Source organism: Falco naumanni, chromosome 3, assembly GCF_017639655.2.
Source record: "Falco naumanni isolate bFalNau1 chromosome 3, bFalNau1.pat, whole genome shotgun sequence".
NCBI lineage: Eukaryota > Metazoa > Chordata > Aves > Falconiformes > Falconidae > Falco > Falco naumanni.
In genome coordinates this window covers 58,576,747-58,597,468 of record NC_054056.1, presented here as the reverse complement: position 1 = coordinate 58,597,468, position 20,722 = coordinate 58,576,747, and the positions used below count along the sequence as shown (strand labels likewise).

General features: G+C 39.5%; 1 protein-coding gene and 1 long non-coding RNA gene across 3 annotated transcripts in view; one reads left to right on the top strand and one right to left on the bottom strand.

Moving 5' to 3' along the window:
* The window catches only part of LOC121085401, a 99,668-nt gene that overhangs the window by 5,865 nt on the left and 73,081 nt on the right, over positions 1-20,722 (top strand). Inside the window, exon 4 of one of the 2 annotated variants that reach the window (XR_005827042.1) lies at positions 7,016-7,153. The exons of the other annotated variant lie outside the window; for it this stretch is intronic. This is a non-coding gene — a long non-coding RNA (uncharacterized LOC121085401). Of the gene's footprint in view, positions 1-7,015; positions 7,154-20,722 lie in introns of those variants that run through there. 2 annotated transcript variants of the gene reach the window in all.
* MC2R (melanocortin 2 receptor) lies at positions 16,826-17,998 on the bottom strand. Its single transcript, XM_040588031.1, has one exon. It carries the CDS (start codon positions 17,847-17,849, stop codon positions 16,890-16,892), a length of 960 nt encoding a protein of 319 aa, XP_040443965.1. The 5' UTR covers positions 17,850-17,998; the 3' UTR covers positions 16,826-16,889.

Genomic DNA, 20,722 nt, shown 5'->3' with positions numbered 1-20,722 from the left:
CCTCAATTACTCACTGTAATTATAATAATAATAAAAGAAGCGGAAACACGTTTCTCTGAAATACAGATATTTATCTCTGGCTGTGTAAAGGACTAATTAGTAACTAATTACTCTGGCCTTCTGCAGTTTTAGACCCTTTTTTTTTTTTTTTTGGCAGTGTACTAGGTTTGTTTTTTCTACTTTCTTTCAAAATCTTTAGTTATGCAACTACTAAAGATGGAGAGGACTGTGTTTACCAACCTTTGTCCCCAAGATAGCTGCCTTCACATTATCAAAATGTCCTTTCCCAGTTCCTTTTATTGTCTCAAGTAACATTTATAGCTTTCTAGTTCCTGAAAAAAAGTACAAGTTTTGGACTGGTTCTGTTTGAAACATTTTAGCTTTACCGTAACCTTTTAAAAATAAAATCAATAGGTGTTTTTGGAAGGAAAAGTAATTTCCTTGCAGAATAATATTTTAATTTGCTGGGAAAAGGGTAAATTTTTACCAAGGCAATTCATCTGTGAAGTACTTTTTGAGCAATTTTAATTTGTGTTAGCATTATTTGTCAAAACAGGAGTTACAGTGGCCAGGAAAGCAATGAAAAATACTATGAATATAACTGTCGTGGTAATAATGATGGTATAAGTACTTAGATTCAATCTGACATGACTAAGTAGAAAAATAGTTTTTTACTTCAATGAACATGACTAAAAATAAGAGAAAACTTACTGTTTTCTGATAGCCTTTGATTTAAGTAGATTTAATAAAACTTTCTGTGAAAGATAAAGACAATTGCTTCCCTAGGTGAGATCGCCCACTGATGTCACATGTCTGTTAATAAACCAGATTGGAATATGTCTTTTAGAAGGGGATACATTACCCCCTTCAATGGAGATTCCATTACTGTTCCTTAGTTAATTAGTGCAATTGCTTGGTTTTCCCTTACAGACTTTCTCTTACAGATACAGGTTTGTGATCAGTGGAGGTTTCAGAGGTCAGGCAAAATAATGGCTTGTCTGCAAAATGTTCTAGGGATTTCTTTCAATAATCATTTCATTTGCTTTAAATCAACAAGTGCTGTCATGGCTGAATGCATAAAATTATACTCTGCTTAATTGCAACTGCAAAATAATTGCTTTTTCCATCCAGAGAAACCAATGCTTTTAAAACCAATGGCTGCAGTATCTGATTGTGAAACTGTCCTGTCTGTAAAAGAGATGAATAGAAGTAACAAGACATTTACATTCTGACAAAGAAAAAAACTGTGCCAAAATAAGGTGGAAATTAGAAGACATAGCTCTATACTTCCATTTTGAGACATTTTGGAGCTTTCCTTGGACTACAGTTCTGTCTTTGGCACTAACATGAAAGCCATCTTCATTAGTATAATAATTCTTTTCATTCACAGAGTCCCTGTATATAAAAGCTACAGCTATAAACACTAGTAAGAAGACTCTGGCTCTACAGTTCCACATTAATTTTTTCCCAACATTGACTCAGTAATTCTTTAGATTTTTTGGAGGTTTCCCTTTGCCATTAAGGTTTTGAAACTCATCAGTGCTGTAGATGGCAATACTAATTGTGTTTTTTGTTTCTGCTCCATCGTATACTAAAGACAAGGTTAAGTTCTTATCTCCTGTAGAAACCACCATCCCTACATGTCCATCTGTTGGTGGGAAACAAGTTATTGTCCTTTGTGCTTTGTTCATATTGGAATCATTATTTGGGCTGTTTCTGTTAGTTCTTCTCAAAAATGTATTTTTTTCGTACCAATCAGCTTGTGTCCCTGAGGCTTTTGTACTGCTTTATTGAGTGGCTAACTTCGCTTCTAAAGTGGTAAAATAACAATAAATAATGATATATTATTATCTATTTATCTATCTTTTTCTTTATTCATCTGAAAAGTCATACATGTTGATGGTCTAAATGCTAACAGCTCATGAAACATGTCTGAACCTCCTGACTGAAGTTTTTAGGTGGTTATTGTTATTCTTATTTTTTCCACATGTACAAACAGCTCTGCAGAACTTGATCCCACATCAGAGATATGCACAGACTGCTGAGAGCCAAGAATATGTGGTTTAAAACCTCAGTCATGGAGTTAAACTCATAGAGACAAACCTCTGAGACAACTAGTGACATGTTAGTCAGACAGTATTTCTTTTCAGTTGTTTTCAGGCTAAGTAGAGCTCACTCCCTTTAAATGAGGCAAGATGACTGCCCTCTGTAATGGGCTCCTTTGAGAGCCTCTGTTTAGACCAGATTCTTCATCGGAGTGTTTCCCTCTGGCTTTTCTAACTTGTGACTGCTCTAAGGGGCCTAAAGCCGTACTGGTCTAATAGGTCAACTCTTTTATAGGAAACTTGTGCAACCAACTGGGAGCTACAGTTGGGAAATACATTTTTCCTAGAACAAAAAGGGTACTGAACGACAAGCATCTGTATACAGATCCAAAGGTCATGGGTTGCAAAGCTAAGGATAGACTTAACCAAGTTGTACATCAGCATAAGAGACATGCAGTAATTGTCACTTCTTCCTCTTTTCCTGATGGATTGCCAACTTATAATTTCCTCATGTCTTACAAAAGGGTCTACCTGCATTTATTCTTCCTGATGTTTGCTCTAACACAAGTTATTGGTGGATGGGTGAAGTTTTTTGTTTCAGACTCTTTTTTTTCTCAGCTTTTTCCCTCTCAGCCTTGGGGGTGGGTACAATTGTATTTCAAGTATATGAAATTGTGGTTTTGGTAATGCAGTACTTGTCAAATGGTCTATAAAACATGCCAAAGATAATACATGAACTTACTTTAAGTTGGCTGAGGACAGATATCTGAATCTTGAACATGTGCACAGACATTTGAAATGTAGAAGGCAAGATGTGGCCAGGGAGTGAAGAGGAAGCAACACTGGCTGAAGTGTGGGTACAGTCTTCCACATATTATTGCTAATTTTGTCCCATGGAAACATATATTTGAAAGCTTATGTCAAGTATCTGTTCTTTACTCTCATCACTATGTTTTGCTACAGCAGTTCTCCCCTGAAGGGATGCTAGTATTCCTTGAGGGAAGCTAATGTACTGCTTGTTAAATCTGGCACAGTAAATCCCCTACTTTTGCTACTTGTTTCTACTTGTAGAAACAAGAGAGTCAAACCCCAAGAATTAGAATAATCTTATTAGAAAGCCTCTGATTTAAACAGGTCCAAAACCCCATAAAAAACCACAGTCAGTCTACACCACTAAGTACTAAAACTAATTAATTCACTGCTCTGTTTATTGTAGGGATGATTTTTCTACTTTTATCTTCTTTCCTGCAGTAATGAACTATGTTTGGGTTTTGACTAACAGTTGTTTTCTTCTCTCCCTGGAGTATCAACCTGTGGCTCACCTCCTGTTTCCTTAACCTCTTCCTCAGAAATAGAAGCTAGCTGCATTCTGGCCTCTGTTTCCAGATTCAGTCTTTCATGTTCAGCTAATTATGTTATTGTCTTCCAATTTCCCAAATTCTCTTAAAGAACAATTTTTTTTCAGCTGCAGAGACCTACCGGTATGTGTGCTGATAGCACAGAGTTCATAGTTCTTGGGGTCCTTCAGCTACAGTGGTGAGCGTGGGATGAAAGGTTTTGTAGCTGTTCCCTGTAGCTCAGACGCCGCTGTTATTCTGGCCCGCCTTGGCTGTTACAGAGGAAAGCTTGAGGGAGCTTCTGTTGGAAGAACATTGTTTCCTCCACATGGTCAAAATATGTCCTCCCCAACTTTTCAATGTGCTTATTACTTAATCAGAGGACCTTCCCTCCAATAATATTGTTGTAATAAACTTGAGTATTTTCATTCAAAGAAAATGACCTGAGCTAATTAGTCTAGCAGAGTAATACTAAGGCTTCATCTCGCAACTGGTTGAGAAATGTGGTGTGTGGGTCACGAGAAAAGCTGTGAAGATTTAGCAGCAAAGAATAGGTGTTGAAAGTGCATTCTGATTTTTGAAAAAGTGATTTTTAAAGGGCAGCAAAATGTCTCTAGTGTAGATGGATAAAAGGGATTACAGAAAATGCAGGCTGCAATATATACTAGAATATCCTTCAAAAGCCAACCATCTTGAAAATCAATGTGCACTGATTTGCAATAACAACCAATAATTGGGGGGGAGGGGCGGTCAGCTGCATTTTCTGTTTGATATTGATGTATTGGGTGCAAGTGCTCAGGTCCTGGCAGTTGAGGGGAGCTGGCACTAATATGTCAAACAGGTAATTCACAGATTGCTCGCCTTTAAGCAGAAATCTTAGAATGAGATTATTTTTTTTCCATTACTGAATTATATACTGTTTTACATTTACTTCCTAATATTCTAGTTTTAGTCTTTTCAAATTTCTCATTGCTTGAACATTGTGCCAAGGAAGTCTTTTGCAACCCAGGCGTCCTGGGCACAGTGGTGCTTGTCATTTTTCTCTTGATAATTATGACACTTTCTTGTATTGAAAGCTGCTAGACAGCACTACTAAGGTGAAGCAGTTTCGTTGCCTTTTCTTTCTCTTGAGGTAACATTTGCTGGCAACTCCTTTGCTCTGTGTCACCTATCTTGTAACTCTGGCTGCCTACCTGCCAGCAGCTGCCACGCTTTGCTGAAGAGGTTTATGCACTTCAGAGAGCACAGCTTCTCCTATCCATACCTGCTTTCAGAACCTGGGGGCACTGTCACTCAGTGTGCTGCAGGTGTCAGCAAACATTAGATTTCTTTTTTGTGGGAAAGGCCTCTCCTCCCCACTGCTGTCCTGCTGTCTTGTATTAATGAAGCTGTGCTCTGGACGCCTAAGCTCACAGGCAAGACAATCTGCCTTGCAGTCTGATGCGGGGAAGTTGGTAACTGGTCAGGTGTACAAACCAGCCCAAGCATGCCTTTCCAGGACTTATTAAGCAGACCTGAGCAAAGATATTTGTTGAAGAGATTCACTAATGGACAGAAAATAGTGTGCCTCAGCTTGAAATCAGTGTGAGAAAAAATAAAACAGGTAAAACCACTTTCATTTCCATATAGCTTCACCTGTGACCCAAAAATATGGATATGAAAGTATCATTAACAGAACAGATGCCTTTTTGAACTGCCAGATGCTATTTCTGATTCTTATTCTAGGCATTTGTTTCAAAACATTGCCAGTTGGTAAGGCATATTCCTTGTGGGGGAAGCTTTGTCATCAATATAGCCAGAAGGGCTGGGAGAGTAGATCTGCTTAATTCAGAAGACCTTTTGTTTCCCCCTCATTTCCTATCACATTCTTTCAGGAGAATGTTTTCCAAATCCTTAAACTGAAAGTCTGGGCTTTTACAAAGCTAACTGCAGGGAATATGAGATAATTTAGTTAAGTTTATCTGCCTCCTTAGGGGAGAAATTCTCCATTACAGTCTTAGTGTAATACAAAGGGCCTCTTAACAAAAATAAGAGACTTTTAAACTGGTTCAAAACCAGGTCTTTTTTTGTAATCTGGAAGTAAGGATGATTACTTTCACTTTTCAGAGATTTGCTTTGCAAGTGAGCTTGCATTTGGGCACTGGGGCTATGTAGTATCTTTTTCATGCTCTTTTCTTGATGGTTCATGCTCCACAGTTTGCATGGGCCAAACAGTTGCCACTCAGCTCCATCTGGAGAATGTGTTGGGAAAGGAGCTAAACTCTTACCGTCCACTGCTTGTGCACGTAGGAGAGAAGACAGTCTGGAGACCTGAGTTAAACTGTTCTAGTTCTGATGATTTTGTTACCTTCTTCAGTGCCTGGAGAGGAATTCAGAGCCGTGCTTAGGTCTAAGGTTCTCCAAACTGGGTGGTGATACAAGCAGATGTCTAAAAACAAGGTCAGAAATATTGAACACCGTGGTGGGGGAGGTAGGGTATGGAGCCACATACTGAATATCTTTTTTAAGAGTGGGTGATCATGCCCTTCCTTATTGAGGGAGCTATGTAGTTGGTACTATTCTTGTAAAATCCTGCCATTGTCTTGGTTGTAAGACTATGAGATTCATGCCATAGACTAATGTTTAAACCACCACTCCAGAAGTACATGAGGCTGGATTCTGGTCTTTATTACCTGAGGGACTTCCAGTTCAGAAATCCTGGGGATTCAGTTTGTTACATTTTTGCTGAAGTGGAGTATGTCAGCAGCACAGGGAGGAGGCCCGGAGTCACAGAGCTCCTTTGACCTGCAGAGGTGTTTCTGACGCACAAGTCTCTCTCTTCGCCCACTCCAGTGAATGCTGGTTTCTTCACTGCACAGTTTCAACAGCAGGAACATCTTCAAGGCATAGCAACCAGAAATTTTCTACCTTCATAAAGCCCTATGGCCCAACAGTTGCTTTAGAAAGACTATTGATGAGGTTTTGAATTCTCTCTGTATAAGAAGAATGTGAATCTTGTTCTTCCATTTCATGGGTGTTGCTTGCGTCACCAAGCTGGTGTGCATTTGCTTGCCAACAAAACAGAAACAGCTGTAGGCGATCCTGTTTTAGGCACCAAATTCCACGAAAGTCTTTTATTTTATTCAGTCCTACAATCTTTTATTTCAGAGTACTGCCTTTTACTCACATTTTCTGTTACAAATGCAAGGAAACAAACATTTGAATAGGCTAATGAATGTTGGTACAGATACTACGTTGGTAATTTTAGTCATTTAAGCTAAAATCTATCATCATGCTTTAGCTGATGGGAGGACAATCAGCTGAGGAAAGTGTACTGTCAGGTATTTAGTTATGGAATAGATACAAAGCATTTTGCAGGTATGATGCATGAAATATTTTTGAAACCTCAACATCTGAATTTCAAATGAATGTACATGCTTTAAATTTTAAATTATTGGGTTACTTTTGAAATACCAGAAACAGAACACTTAATCTGACTCTGACTCCCAGACATGATACATTAACAGGGACCAGGATCGTGGCAATTTTATGACAATGATTTAAGGAAGAAACCAAATATTTTTGGAAGATATGGGGAAGGAAATAAAAAATAAATTAATAATTAAACCATTGTAAACCCTGTTTACATTATAGATTCTTCAGGGCCTGTTTTCAATTCTTCCATGAGGTACAGTATCCCTTTATTTACACGTATCCAAAGAGATAACACAGGAAATGTACTTTAAGGCTTCTTTGGTCACTAAATCAAATGGATGCAGGACTGAGAGAGAAAGCCTGTGTGAGCTGAAAGAACCTTTATGAATAAAGCAGTATGAAGAAAGTATATCTGTATGTCTGTGAAGATACGTACAAATGTTTCAATTACTTTGTGGCATGGCATTGAGAAGAACCACAACAAGAGATCACGGTGAAAGAGCTAGTCACAGCTTCACCATTCCTTCCAGGCACTGGGCACTCCTAGCTACTGCCACCACTGATGACTTTCCTCCTTGGCAGAAGTAATGGCAGCTGGTGGTCAAAATATTTTTTCCTTATTAGCCACCTCTTCACTGGGATTTCTGAGGCAAGTGCTCTTTTTGCCATGTGGTACTGTAGCTCTGGCACTAATATGTCAAACAGAAATAACTGCTTCACAGGCTGTGTCAGCTCTGCCTGTATCTTGCAGCAAGAAAAAGAAGATACAGCCAAGAAAGATACTTGCCTGTATCTTGCTTGAGTATTGTCAGAAAATTTTGCCTTTGACATGCTGAGACTGACATTAGTTCTGAAAGATGACAGGGTTTGAGCTTGAACAGCAGTTAAATAAACAGTAAATATATGGACCATTTTGAGAACACTCCTGACCAGCTGTCACACAATATCCTGTTATAAGAAGCTACTGGTGTGCATTTTCAATATAAAATATTATTCCTGAATGTTCAGATTTTATTGGGCACTATCAAGGCAATAATACTAAGCTCTGAGCCCAATTTTAAATCACCTCTTTATTTAATTCAGATTGTCTTCTAACAGTCAGAGGAATTTTCACCCAGTTTTCACCATCTGATGGCAGAAAGCTGGCAGTTGGTACTCAGCACACGAAGCCATGTATACCTGAAAAGTTTACTCTCACCATCTGGAAAGAGATTTATTTAGTTTGTCCCAGTGCTTTGAGGTAAAAGGATGCCAAAGGTTTATTCACAGAACTCATTTTAACATTTTTATCTGTGATTTATTCATCAGTTAGCCTTAAGTGTTTTCCTGTCATTGTGACAGCACTTAAAGATGCTTCAGATTGGGATATCCATGAAAGCTCGTGCAAGTTCAAGAAACTAGTCTACAGCACTCCATTTCCTTCACCTGAGGTTTGCCCATACTTGCAATCCTATTGCATCTGATCTCTAGGAGAACTGTTAATCCTAATTTTTAGGATTAATTGATTGTGGTGGGCTGACCTTGGCTTGCTGCCAGATGCCCACCCAGTTGCTCTCTCACTTCCTTTCCTCAACAGGACAGGGGGAGAAAATAAGGTGAAAAAAGCTTGTGGGTCAAGATACAGACAGGTAGATTTCTTATCAGTTACTGTCATAGGCAAAACTGACTCAGCCTCAGCAAAATTAATTTATTGACAATTGAAACAGAGTATGATGGCAAGAAACAAAGACAAAACTAAAAAGACCTTCCCCCCACCCCACCCTTCTTTTCAGGCTCAACTTCCTGACTCCTCTATGTCCTCCTCTGCCTTGAAATGGAATGGGGAATGGGGGTTGTGGTTGGTCCATAGCAGTTCCTCTCTGCCACTCCTTCCTACTCGTATGTATCTTCTGCTCCAGCATGTGTCCTCTTCAGTGGGCTGCAGCCCTTCAGGGTAAACCTGCTCCAGCATGGGCTTTTCACAGGTTGCAGTTCCTTCAGGAAATACCCAGCTGTTCCAGCAGAGTCCTCCATGGACTGCATGCAGTGTGAATAGCTGCTTCTGCATGGTCACCTCCAAGGGCTTCAGGGAACTACCTGCTTCACCATGGTCTCTCCACAGGCTGCAGGGGAGTCTCCGTTCCAGTGCCTGTAGCACCTCCTCAGCCTCCTTCTTCTCTAGCTTTGGTGTCTACAGGGCTGTTTCTCTCACATTTTCCCCCAACTCTTTTCTCACATCTGCTGCACAGCGTTTTTACTCATAAGCACATTTTCACAGAGGTGCAACCATGAAGTGCTCAGCTGTGCCCTGTGTTGGATCCTTCAGACCTGGCTGGAACTGGCTATTGGGCACAGGACACCTCCAGCCTCTCTCCACAAAGGCCACTCCTGCAGCTCCCCTCAACTTCCAGGACCTGAGCACTTGCACCCAACACATCAATATCAAACAGAAAATGCAGCTGACACACACCCCCACACCCCCCCAATTATTGGTTGTTATTGCAAATCAAGAACAAAAGCCCTGTTCTGGACATATCTTTGTCCTTTCACTCACATCTCAACATTCTTTTGCTTCTTCTGACTCTGAATCTTATTTTCTTCATTTCTGCTTCTCTCTCAGGTCTGCACACTTCTTTGTAGCAGTGCAAGGTGAATATGTCCTCTCCAACCGTTTCTTTCTCTGCTGTGCTTACTTCCAGGCTGTCCTACCCAATCCTAGAAATTACTTGTTTCTTCTGTGCCTTCTTTCCTCCTAGCCTGACCCTGGCTTTGTTGGCAACATTTGCAGCCTGGGAGATCAGGGAGCCCTCCGCCTGATGAGCTTTCTCATGCCCCTGATACTCCTGACCCACCCAGACAAAGACTTCAGTAAAGACCACTATGTGTAGAAAAAGACTAAAGAATTGATTTAGTTCATTTCACATCCTTATTTAAAAAAAAAAAAAAAAAAAAAAAAGATTAATCTTCAGTGACCCTTTTCCCTGAGCCTGTTCCCAGACTTCTAACAACCCCTAGTACTGGGTCCTTTAATGGGAAACCCTGCCAGTCTCAGCTCCTTATTAACCAGTCAGCTCTTGCTTGCAAGACTGTGCTTCTTTCAGCTGCCTGCTCATCCAGGAGCCAGCAGCTGCATTTTATCCAAATTCACCCTCTTCCAAAGACTCTGCTGTGATCTGAGAGGAAGCTAAGTGCAGATGAGAGACCTCAGGCTTCCATCAGTTCCTCCCAGCTTGCCCTCCGACATGGACCGCTCTGTACCAGGCTGAAGAAAGAAGTTTTTTTCTCTCTCCCTTTTTTTTCCTCATTGCACAGACTGGCAGTTAAGACAGATTTATCTGTCACACCAGATGACGCGATTACCCAAATTTCTTGGCTGTGGTTTCATTTCTCAAGTAAATGAAAATGTAAGACTGTAAGACTGAAGTGGTACATCAGTGAAGCAGACTCTGTAGATCATTCTTTAAAATTCAAACGAAAGCTCAAATGCATCTTTAGCATGGTGGATAATATCAATTGGTTTTGAAAGCGAGTAGCCGCAGGAGTCCCTGGGACTGGGAAACTAGTTTTGAATTGGAAGACATCTACCTTAGACTTATAATGCCACCAAGCACTGAGACCAAATTTAAATTGTCCGCAAGGGATGATCAGCCAGAATAACTTATGTGATAGGATTTTAAAGGGGCTGAAGACATTTCTTGCTGGCTTTAGAGACTGTATTAAAGTACATGGTGTTATGCTGACACTGAGGCTCCCTGCAGAGCCCAGCATTCTCATGCTATGCTACAGAGGCTCCTGTGTGGTTCCAGATTCTGTGGAAGTGGATCTTGGCTGCCTGCTTGTAACTAACAGCTTAAAGTCAGGGTGCTGTGGGGGCTGGTGGCCATGGGGCTCCTCTGGGGTCCATCAGGGCTGGACCTGCCTGGCAGCCAGGGCTTGTCCCACCACCCTAGACAGGAGCAAGGCAGCCCAGCCCTGGGCATCGGACACTTCCCTAGGGATGGGCTGAGGCTGGTCCAGGACTAGGTCCACAGGTGGGCCTGGCTCGGCAGGACCCATGGCTGGGCAGGGTAGAGCTGTGGGGATCTGGACACCAGCCCTGCTGCAGGATTGCTGAGGCAGGGACCGACGGCTCTGGGGGGCTGAAATGGGATTCTGGGCCACAAGCAGAGTTGGGGGATCCCCAGGGGTGGGCAGGGACAGTCAGACCTGGCAGTGCCTCAAGACCATGACACTGAAACAAGTTGTTGATCTGTAAAGCTGCATGCAGTGAAGCCTGCTTTTTTGTTTTGGAAACCTTCCTATACAACAATACTGCCAAAGGGGCCATTTGGGTATCCATGATAACCATGCACCTGCCTCACTGCAGCTGAACGGTCAATACAGCCGTCCAGCCAGGCCACACGCCCCATTTCTTCCATCCTTGGTCAGTATGTCAGAGGGTGTGAAGTTGCCAGTGGAGTAACTCCTCCTGTTAGCAAATGGTTTTTGACTAGCTCTACCTTCATGAAGTTTAGGTGTAATGGTTGAAGGAGAGAAATTGTAATAAATGGTAGTGTGAAGGTGCTGCTGAAGCAACGGAATGTGAAGTAAGAAACTTATCTCATGGCCTTAATGTAAAAAATAAATATATATATGGAAAGAAATAAATAATTTTAATTATTCATTAAGCATTTGTACTCCAGCTTGCTTATCCAGAATTACTTGTTAAATAATGGTGGTTATTCATTAGAGTATGTGTGACAGTTCCATAGTACGAACTTTGTGTTACAGCAGTAATTTGAAGGGATTTGCAGACATAAGAAAACTGCTTTCAAGTGGACATGAAAAGTTTTCTGAAATGGTCACACTCGTTTTCTACAGAATTGTCCTGTAAGTCCTTCTCTTTGAATCAGAAGCTCACAACGGCATTGTGTCTTCTGTAAAAGTGACACTTCAAACAAAGCCATATGAAAGCACTATCAAATGATGAACACAAAATATCTTCGTAGACATCTATCTGCTGTAATTGTCTTGAGAGAATTCAAAACCAGATCATGTGCCTACTTGGGGAATAGATACTGTCTGAATAAATGTATCATTTGAAGAGTTTAGTTCAAATCTGACTCAAAATGACTTTTTACAAAAAGTATTGGCTTGAAATGTTGATCTTTAGTACTGAAACAAAAGTAATGAAAGTTCCAAGCCTCCAAGGCTAAACTAAATAAAAAAAAATCAGTGAAATTGAGAAGGTTGTAAACATAATCACAATTTAGTACTAGTACAAGCAGCATTAGGTCTCACAATAAATAGAAACCTTAAGATCCTTTTACTCTTTTCTTGCCTGTAATTTTAGCTGACATATCTTACTTGAGATGTTTAAAAAGAGAAGGCTAACATTTGCCCCAACTCATATTATAAACAAATATTATAAACAAATATTTCTTGCTTTTGACAGTGCTCTGCACTTCAAGTCAAATTTCTTTTCCAGTTACTTTAATATTGTTTGAAAAAATGAAATTTTGTTTAGCTAATAGAAGCCCAAGACACCTATTTTTCTGAAAGTCTTTCCCAGTACCATAATTCATAGAAACCAGATTTTTCTCACAGAAATAAACTCTAAACTATATTTTCTCACAAATAAACTATGTTTGTCTTGCTATTTTGTGAACAAACCCAAACTGCTCTGCAAGTCTCTCCCTCACTGGCATCCCGACTGCTTCAGCGGAATTATTTCCCCTGGGTGCCTTTATCAGATTTGTTCACTTTGTTCCTGAACATGAGGTTCAGTTCAAAACAACAGAAACAGAGGAGGAGCTTTTCTTCTTTGGTTTTGCAGTAATTGACTAAGAAATGTTTTGGTGCCACAGGCATGTGAAGTTCCATGGGCCCTTCCAAATGAAACAACAATTGTAGTGTTGCCTGTGATTTTCAAGGGACTGGATTTTCCTTCCAGACTTACTAGGTTCTGGTAGGATCCAAGATGAACTTATTTCTTCCAAAGATAAGGTACAAGTTCTGCCTCCCAAATACTTGTAATCTAAATCTGGGCAGAAGTCCCAAAATCTGAGAAAGGTGTCCACTATTATGCATTAATATATCAGACTATAGTTTCAAGAGTGACTTCAGTACAATACAATGAAGGTTTCACAAACCATTGCTTAAGGAACCTGTTCAAAGAGCAACACAGGAAAATATATGGCGACATTAGTTTGTGAAACAGGAAAACTTATTTGCTTGGAGACTGCACAACCGCTAAAATGCAAATGAATTTTACAGCCAATTAGAAGATAACATACAGAGATTTACCCATCTGCTGACATGCAACAACTGCTGGCAGACTTGAAAATTAAAATCTTTCTAGAAGCTTTTTTATTCAAGAATATTTTGTGCTCTTCCTCCTGCCTTCCCAGAGAGGATATATTTTTAAAAGAATGCACTATTTAATCATAACAGCTGCAAAGTGAAGAAAAACTAAAAATTTTTTATATGTGTCTTTTGAATTTTATATTGACTTCTTTATATAACCCTTAGGCTCAGTTTGAGAGCCAATATTGTGATGTAGATTTCAGCTGTATTATGAATACATAGGATCTGCATTTCTTAGAAATTTACACAGAGAACATGGCAAGTTCTGTTGTTTTGAACACATTAAAAATAGACAACAGACAGTTCTCATAATTTACAACCTTGCTATCTCTGTGCTTTGTCTTATATCCGCTTGTGTAGTGTTTTTTCCCAATCTTGCTGGCTGGCTGTGTATTAAACATAGAGTTTAACGGTAACAGCCATCAAGTTTCTACCATCAGTTTAAAGATGTAACTTCAAACCCTTAGTTTAGTTGTTGCTCTGGCATCCCGACATGAACAAATGTTTTGGAGTGTTCTGACTATCCACAGATGAGACCAGGTAGGCTGCAAAGATTAGGCATTTAACTCCTGGCAGCATCAGGTGGGAACCAGTTCCAGACAGTTCTTGGATCTCGTGGCAATTTGAGATCCAATGTCAGTAACTGCATAATACTTTCAAGTCATAGAAAACAGTGTGGGACAAAACCTGCCAAAAATTTGCTGCCTAAGTGGAGGCTCCTTGTTTTAACAAGCTACATGTTAAGAAAAATCTCACTGGGCCATAACAGACATGACCATGGCTGCTCTGTGTTTTTCAGGTGGCTGGAGGCTTGGGGATGGTGCTGAGAAAGACACTGGGACAGTGTGGGAAGGAGTGGACAGATGCTGGGTTACTGGAGGACAGTTTGCTCTGCCCTTGACGTAGGGCCAAGAGGAAGGGGATTAAACGTGTGCTTGTAGGATGGATTCTGTATTTTAAGTTCTTGGTGTTTTAGGCCAAGGCTGAGGCTGAGCTGTGGATAATGAAAGGGACAAAGTGAGTCCAGATGTTGGTGAGCAGTCTGTGCACCACACAGGCTGTCTGAGGGCTTCTGGTGTAGGTCTGGGACCGTGGCAGTAGAGTGCCACCACTCCCAGCCATTTCTTGAGGCTGCAGCTTACATAGGGCAGTAGGGAAACCCATAAGACCGGCTGGACATGTAGGATGAGGGTAGGAATTGTGCCTTGTCCAACACTGTTGCCTCTGGCCACTCTCCCCTGGGCATGGCCTGCAGACCAGGCTTGGTGGCAAGGTAGGAGCCCAGGTCCTTGTTGCAAAGCAAAGTGCTGGCAGTGCAGGGATGAAAGCTGGGCTCTGGCTCCTAGGGTCTGTGAGCAACTGCTCCCCCTCCTCTTTCCCTGGGCTTGGGCATGCTGCAAGGAAGGCTAGAACCAGCCAGTTCCTGAGGCTCTTGTGTAGGTGAGGGCAGTCACTTGAGGGCTGAAGGCAGCCAGGTCCAAGTTGTCCTGTTTCCTCCAGGCCAAGCCACACTTGCCTCAGGACTACCCTGAGCTGCCACGTGGCTGGTGTGGTAGGAGAAAGCAGGCGGCTCAGTCTGGGGCCTGCTATAGCCATGTCCATGCCCAGCCTGGGGTCTCACATTTGTCCCTTTCCCAGCCCTAACTGTCAGCATCTCCACAAGACAGGGAGTACTTTATACAGCATTTCAATGATGTGTTTTACTGCTGAATTTTAGATTTTGACATGAGTCTGTTTTGAATGTTCCTCTTTGCAGTGCTAAATGTACAGTGTTTTCTTTAAGGATTACTTCTCTGTGTTTAGAAGTTATGAGGTTAATTATTGCACATATTTTATTAAAAATTTCATTTGGAGACCTCGTTCTGAACACGGAGGCCTTGCATCTGTGGAGTTAGAGTGGACTTCCTAACAAGATGCAGTGAATTGTAACATAGTGGATACTACTTACCTCTCTTAACTATGTCTGTTTTAGTGAAGTAGGTGAAAAATAAAGTTCTGAGTTAAGGTTTATTTAGTAGGTATTTAATGTGTTGCAGAGTTAACATAGGGGCTGCCTAAATCACAATTTTCTGATGAATACTTTTTAACATTTTGAAGCACATAAACTATGTGCACAGGGTATTATGGTACTGTAGGTCTTTTGTTTTGCCTTGCCTTTAGTATTGTATAATTTTTAAATTTAATTTAAAAGTAATTTCCTGCTGTGCAGCTCTATATTTGTTCTACTTTTGATGGAAATGAAAAATTCTCATTAAAGTAAAATGTGTGATTATATCTGTACTCCTTTCTGAACTTGCATTTCATAGATAAACCTTTTTTTTTGGTAAATATATAGGTTTGAAAAATTTTCATTTTAGTATCTCTTTTCTCATTAAAGATATTTTCTTTGCTTGGTTCTATAGAGACTTTCAGGTTTATTGTCCTTTTGTTATATCTTTATCTGTAAGCCTAAGTCCACCTGAATATGTATGGTTTGGTAGATATTCCATATATCTTGAAATTCCTGTTGTACTTAGTGTTCCGTCAGAGTAAATTCTTCTATTTATCTATGAATTCTAAAAGGTTTTATCTTTTCCCCTCCTTGTTCTAGCTGTGCTTTGGCTTTCTTAGTTTCATGGCTGTCTCTTACTAAACATTCTTTCTGGCACAGCTGACTAACTCCACTGAGTTATTGCGAGGTTAATTTCTCACCATATGCTCTGGACTGCTTCAGGATATTTTGCCGTTGAAAACTATTCTGCCTTAAAGTTTTGTATTATTTTGGCAGAGACAATTCAAAAATTTCTCACTAGGATTTTGTAAATTACGAACTGTTTTGTAGCATCCTTCCAGACTGGCTAGCTGGCTCCTTATTCCAGTGGCTGACTTCCTTGGAGGTCTTTGAATTTTGTGTCTGGTATTTTGTTTTTTCAGTTCTTTGTTGTAGTATGTTTAGAAATTCATGGCCGAATCAAATTTATTTTACTGTCTGCAAAGTTTATTATTTTATTAATGCAAACTGGACCAGGGACTTCCAATGGGGTCATGGCAAGCTTAGCCCTTTGCTAGTGCAGACCTGGCTTTGTCATTTTAAAATTCAAACCACATCTTTGCTGCCACAACAACTTTATGTCTGGAAAAACTCTTAAGTCACTAAAAATAGTTTTCAAACCAAAATATCTTCTCTTGGGCTTACACTCAAAAAATTATTTTTGAGATGTAGAGAACACTAATTGCATGATTTTAAAGAGACTAGATGTTAAAGAGCAGTCATGAATTCACTTTTCCAGCAAAATTCAATTACATGTCTATATTTTCTACTTTATCCTAGGCTTTTATATAAATGTGCAGTTTAGGAACAAATGCTCATTTGATTGTGATTTAAATAAAAGAATTTTAAAGTATTACACACCTCAAACTGAAATTACTGATATAAAAGGAATTGGCATAAACTCATCTCTGATGTAATGCAATACTTGATGCAGAATATTTGGATTTGAATTTTTCTGAAATGACAAAATATAGTTAAGATAGAGTTATTTTTTTACTTTCATAAAAATTATCACCAGAATTAACTTAAGCAGTATTATTTCTGGAGATCTGGTTTGCAAAGATTTATGTGCATGATTAGTTTTTATGCTTTCTTTGGTACCCTTCTGAAAGTCTCTGGCAGCGTCCTACAAGCACAGTATTGCTTTGACTATAACTGCTGGTATTTTTAATTCTGCAAACTGATGTTGCACAGTACCCTATAGATGTGCTTCTATAATCTTCATTTTTCATGAAGCATCTAGCAGTTCCAGTTTGACCTGGTGCAGCAGAACATCTTCTTAAATGTACTCCATAATTCTGGGCTTCGGAATGCAAAAATCATTGGGTCAATGATCGCATTGCACATTATAAGTGTCCCATTGACATGGAAAATGGACATGTAGCAGGCACAGTATGGGTTATGAGGGCAAAACCTGGCTAAGAGGATGTGAAGAACAAAGGGAGCCCAACAGCAAAGGAAAACTCCAAGGAAAATAGTCAGTGTAATGGCTCCTTTCATGTTAGTTCTCTGATGGACTGTGCTGGTTGGCAGTGAGGCAATCTTTTTAGCATGAGATCGTGCCAGGAGGAACATATGGACATAAAGGCACAGTATAAAAAACATCATCAAAGGGAACAAGATGGTGAAGGGAATGACTGTTGCTGCTTCATAGGAGAAGAGGGCAATGGCAATGCTACTGCCAGCACAGAATGTCCAAATGATTGCCAAGATAACCAAGGCCCTTCTTAATGTCATGATATTATGGTACCGCAAAGCGTAGAAGATAGTGATGTATCTGTCTGCTGCAATAGCTAACAAGCTGAAAATTGACCCCAGTAAAGACAGAATGAACATGGAATCCATGGCATCATCCAGCTTTTTCTCAAAGTCCCCGCGACGTGTCAGGTACCCCATTTTACACAAGATGATAAAGATGTTCTCCAGAGTTTTGTACAAGCTACCTAACATGTCTGAAATGGCTAAACTACATATGAAGAAGTACATGGGCAAATGCAAATTCTTATTTCTAAAAACAGCAATAAGGACAAGCAGATTTTCCAGTATTCCAGCAGCAGCAACAGTGAAAAAAACTTCCTCTGGCACCACTACCTGGGTGCAGTCAGTAATATTTAAGGAGAAATCAGTTATGTTTTCGAGGTAAGGAATGCTTGTCTGCCCTGGATGTTTGATTAAGTTGGAAGGTCTCTCAGTGCTCATTTCTTCTGGTCGTGGAAAGATTCTGGGTTGTTGTTTTTCAGGCTTGGCTTTACTCTGAAGCTGATCTCTCAGTCAGATCATTTGTCTTTTGATGAAGGCTTTCTCCTACATCTGAAGCAATTTAAGGCTTAGCTGAAATGTTTGGCATTTCTCCTACAATAAAACAGATAGAAACATAAATATCAAGATGAAATTTACCACACAGACATGGCAAAAATAGGCATATGAAATATCACCTGTTGCAAAGGAATGTACATATATCATCATCAGAGACAGGAAAAGTTGGTTTGAGTAAAATAAGGGCTGCTCCAGGCTTTGCTGAGCCTTAGAAGAAAACAAAGTGTAAATTCTCTTTTAGCTTCAAAGCAGTTTTAAAAAATATGTGTAGTTTTCTTTACCAATAGTTTTCTTGCATTTACTGAAACTGATCTGACAGACTTCAAGAATTTGGCAACCTTTACTGGTCCAGCTGTTTGCTTTGAGAAAGTCTGGTGTTTCTCAAAAGATTTGCATTATTAGACACAAATGAGACCAGTGCCAAGATAAACTGTTGTCCAGAACAGTAACATGTTTACCACCACACTGTTGATGGTGAAATGAAATGCCTTCAAGTTTAAATGTGAACATTCATAAATACTGATGTTTTTAGAGGCATGTTAGCTACTAGTGTGAGGCTTCCTTTTAATTTAAATTGAAACTGTCTTGTGATTTAATCAACATATTTCTAATGCAGATTAAGATCAAAAGTACAACTTTTCTTGGCTGTATTTTACAAAGGTCTGAAAGACCAAACGTTATTTCACATCAGGACGATGTTTTCCTTTCTCTGTAATGATCCTGATCTACACTACATCAAAGCATATAGGAACATTTCCAGGGGACTAGGCTTTTAGGTTTTTCATTAACGTATAAATGGATATGATATACATTTAGCTTGGATATTACCCATAAACAATCAGATCCACTTTTTCTTGTGAAGAAAACCCCACTTGTGAAACACATATGAGTTGCTGTTTGGAAGGCCACGCTTTTTAACAGAACTGATATATTCTCCCTCTGTTTTTAAGCTTAAAACAGTTTTGTCTGACACTTTCATATGAATAAATCCTCAGATTCCTTTGGACATTTGTTGGTAGTCAGGGCCACTGAATACCGTAATACGTTCTGTTACTGTTTCAAAGGAAGGAGTCAAAAGTTTTAATTATTTTGTATACAAACAATGCTTTCTGCAAGTGCCAGTGGATATCTGTAATTGGGGCAGCTGAACTGCTGCTTGAATGTGTTTAGTCTTAATGCAGGTGATTGTGGTTGGCCACTTTGCAATGGAAAACAGGTGATACTTGTGATGAAGAATGCTGAGATTTGCACCACCAGCCATCATGAATTAAATTGAAACAAGCTCACTTAAGAGAAAGAATTCAAAATTGTACCCATACTTATCTGAAAACAAAGGCTGTGTAGTGGAATGAATGAACTATTTGCACTGCAGCACACATGGACATTCCCAAAGACAATTGGGTCAACATCTGTTGGTATGTGAAGTAGGGAGTGGCTAACAAGAATAAGAGCACAGCAATGTCTTTGTAATTATATGTTTTTCCTAGTCTCACCTAAAGCTACTGCCACAGTTAAGTTTTATGATTTCTAATCTAGCATTCTGTTTAACAACTTAATCTTGACTTTTAATAGAAAGTCCACAAGGAAACTTCAGACAAAGCCTCATTTCAATGGTATTTAAACAGGACAATCAGTTGGCAAAAATGCGTTAGTTCAGTCACTATTCTTTCAGAACTGTTTGTCAATAATGCTTCTTTGCTATGTAGTCATATTGCTAAGATAATCTGCATGACATACATGAAGGTTCCTTCGCTGAAAACATATAGTATTATGAATGGCATGATATATTACATCTTCTGCTTATAATTTTATAGTAACTTCATGTTAAGTACAGCATTTGGTTAGAGCACTTATAAGGTTTGGGCGCATTTACCATAAACTGAATAATTACATTGTACTACTTAATGTTGTTTTCAAACACTTAACAGCCAGAAAAAGACATTCTTATTTCAGAGACTGTCATTTCATCATGTATACATGGCTATTGTACACTATTTTATTTGGGTTCCATCAAGCATCTTGCCAATTATCTGCTTTTCTTATGCTTCAGTGTGGTGCACAGTCATATTTCTGTCTCAGACTTCCCAGGCAGAAATGTCTGTGTATGTGGTGCTGTACACAGGTAGTAAATCCAGTGCTTGATCTATGCAATACACATTATATCATACATCTTCAGTAAGTTCCACATTTACAGGATTCTTTCATTGCTGCAGATCTGTCAGGTACTGTGCATGAAGTAGTTTAACACATCTGAGTAGTGTAGAACAGACAGACTACACTCAGGATGTAAAGCTGTTGTGAATATTATGAGTAACCTCAGTGTGTTCTAAAAACTAATGGTAAAAGAAGACACCTTGGAGCTTGAATGCATATTTCCACTGGCTACAGAAATTAAGGCCAAGGTCATTTCACATGAAGTTATAAATAATCATCAGGTGAAAAAAATCCTTACCCTCCTGTGTTGTTTACACTACCAGGGACAGGCTGAATGCAACAGATTTCCTCCCTGCTGTCAATAACTTGTCAGTTTGCTTCATCATTGTATTGTCTAGATAAAGGGTTCATGCCACGTACCAACACCACCCTCTGAAAGACCTCAGATTTATCATTTGCAGGTATCTGAAATCAGCCTTTCAAAACTAGTGTTTATGTGTCAGAATTGTTGAAAATAGAATACAAACATTTAAGAATAAAAAAATGCCTTATACTACAACAATTTTTTCCTGGTAATGACTGAACTGTTTGAATTTTACATT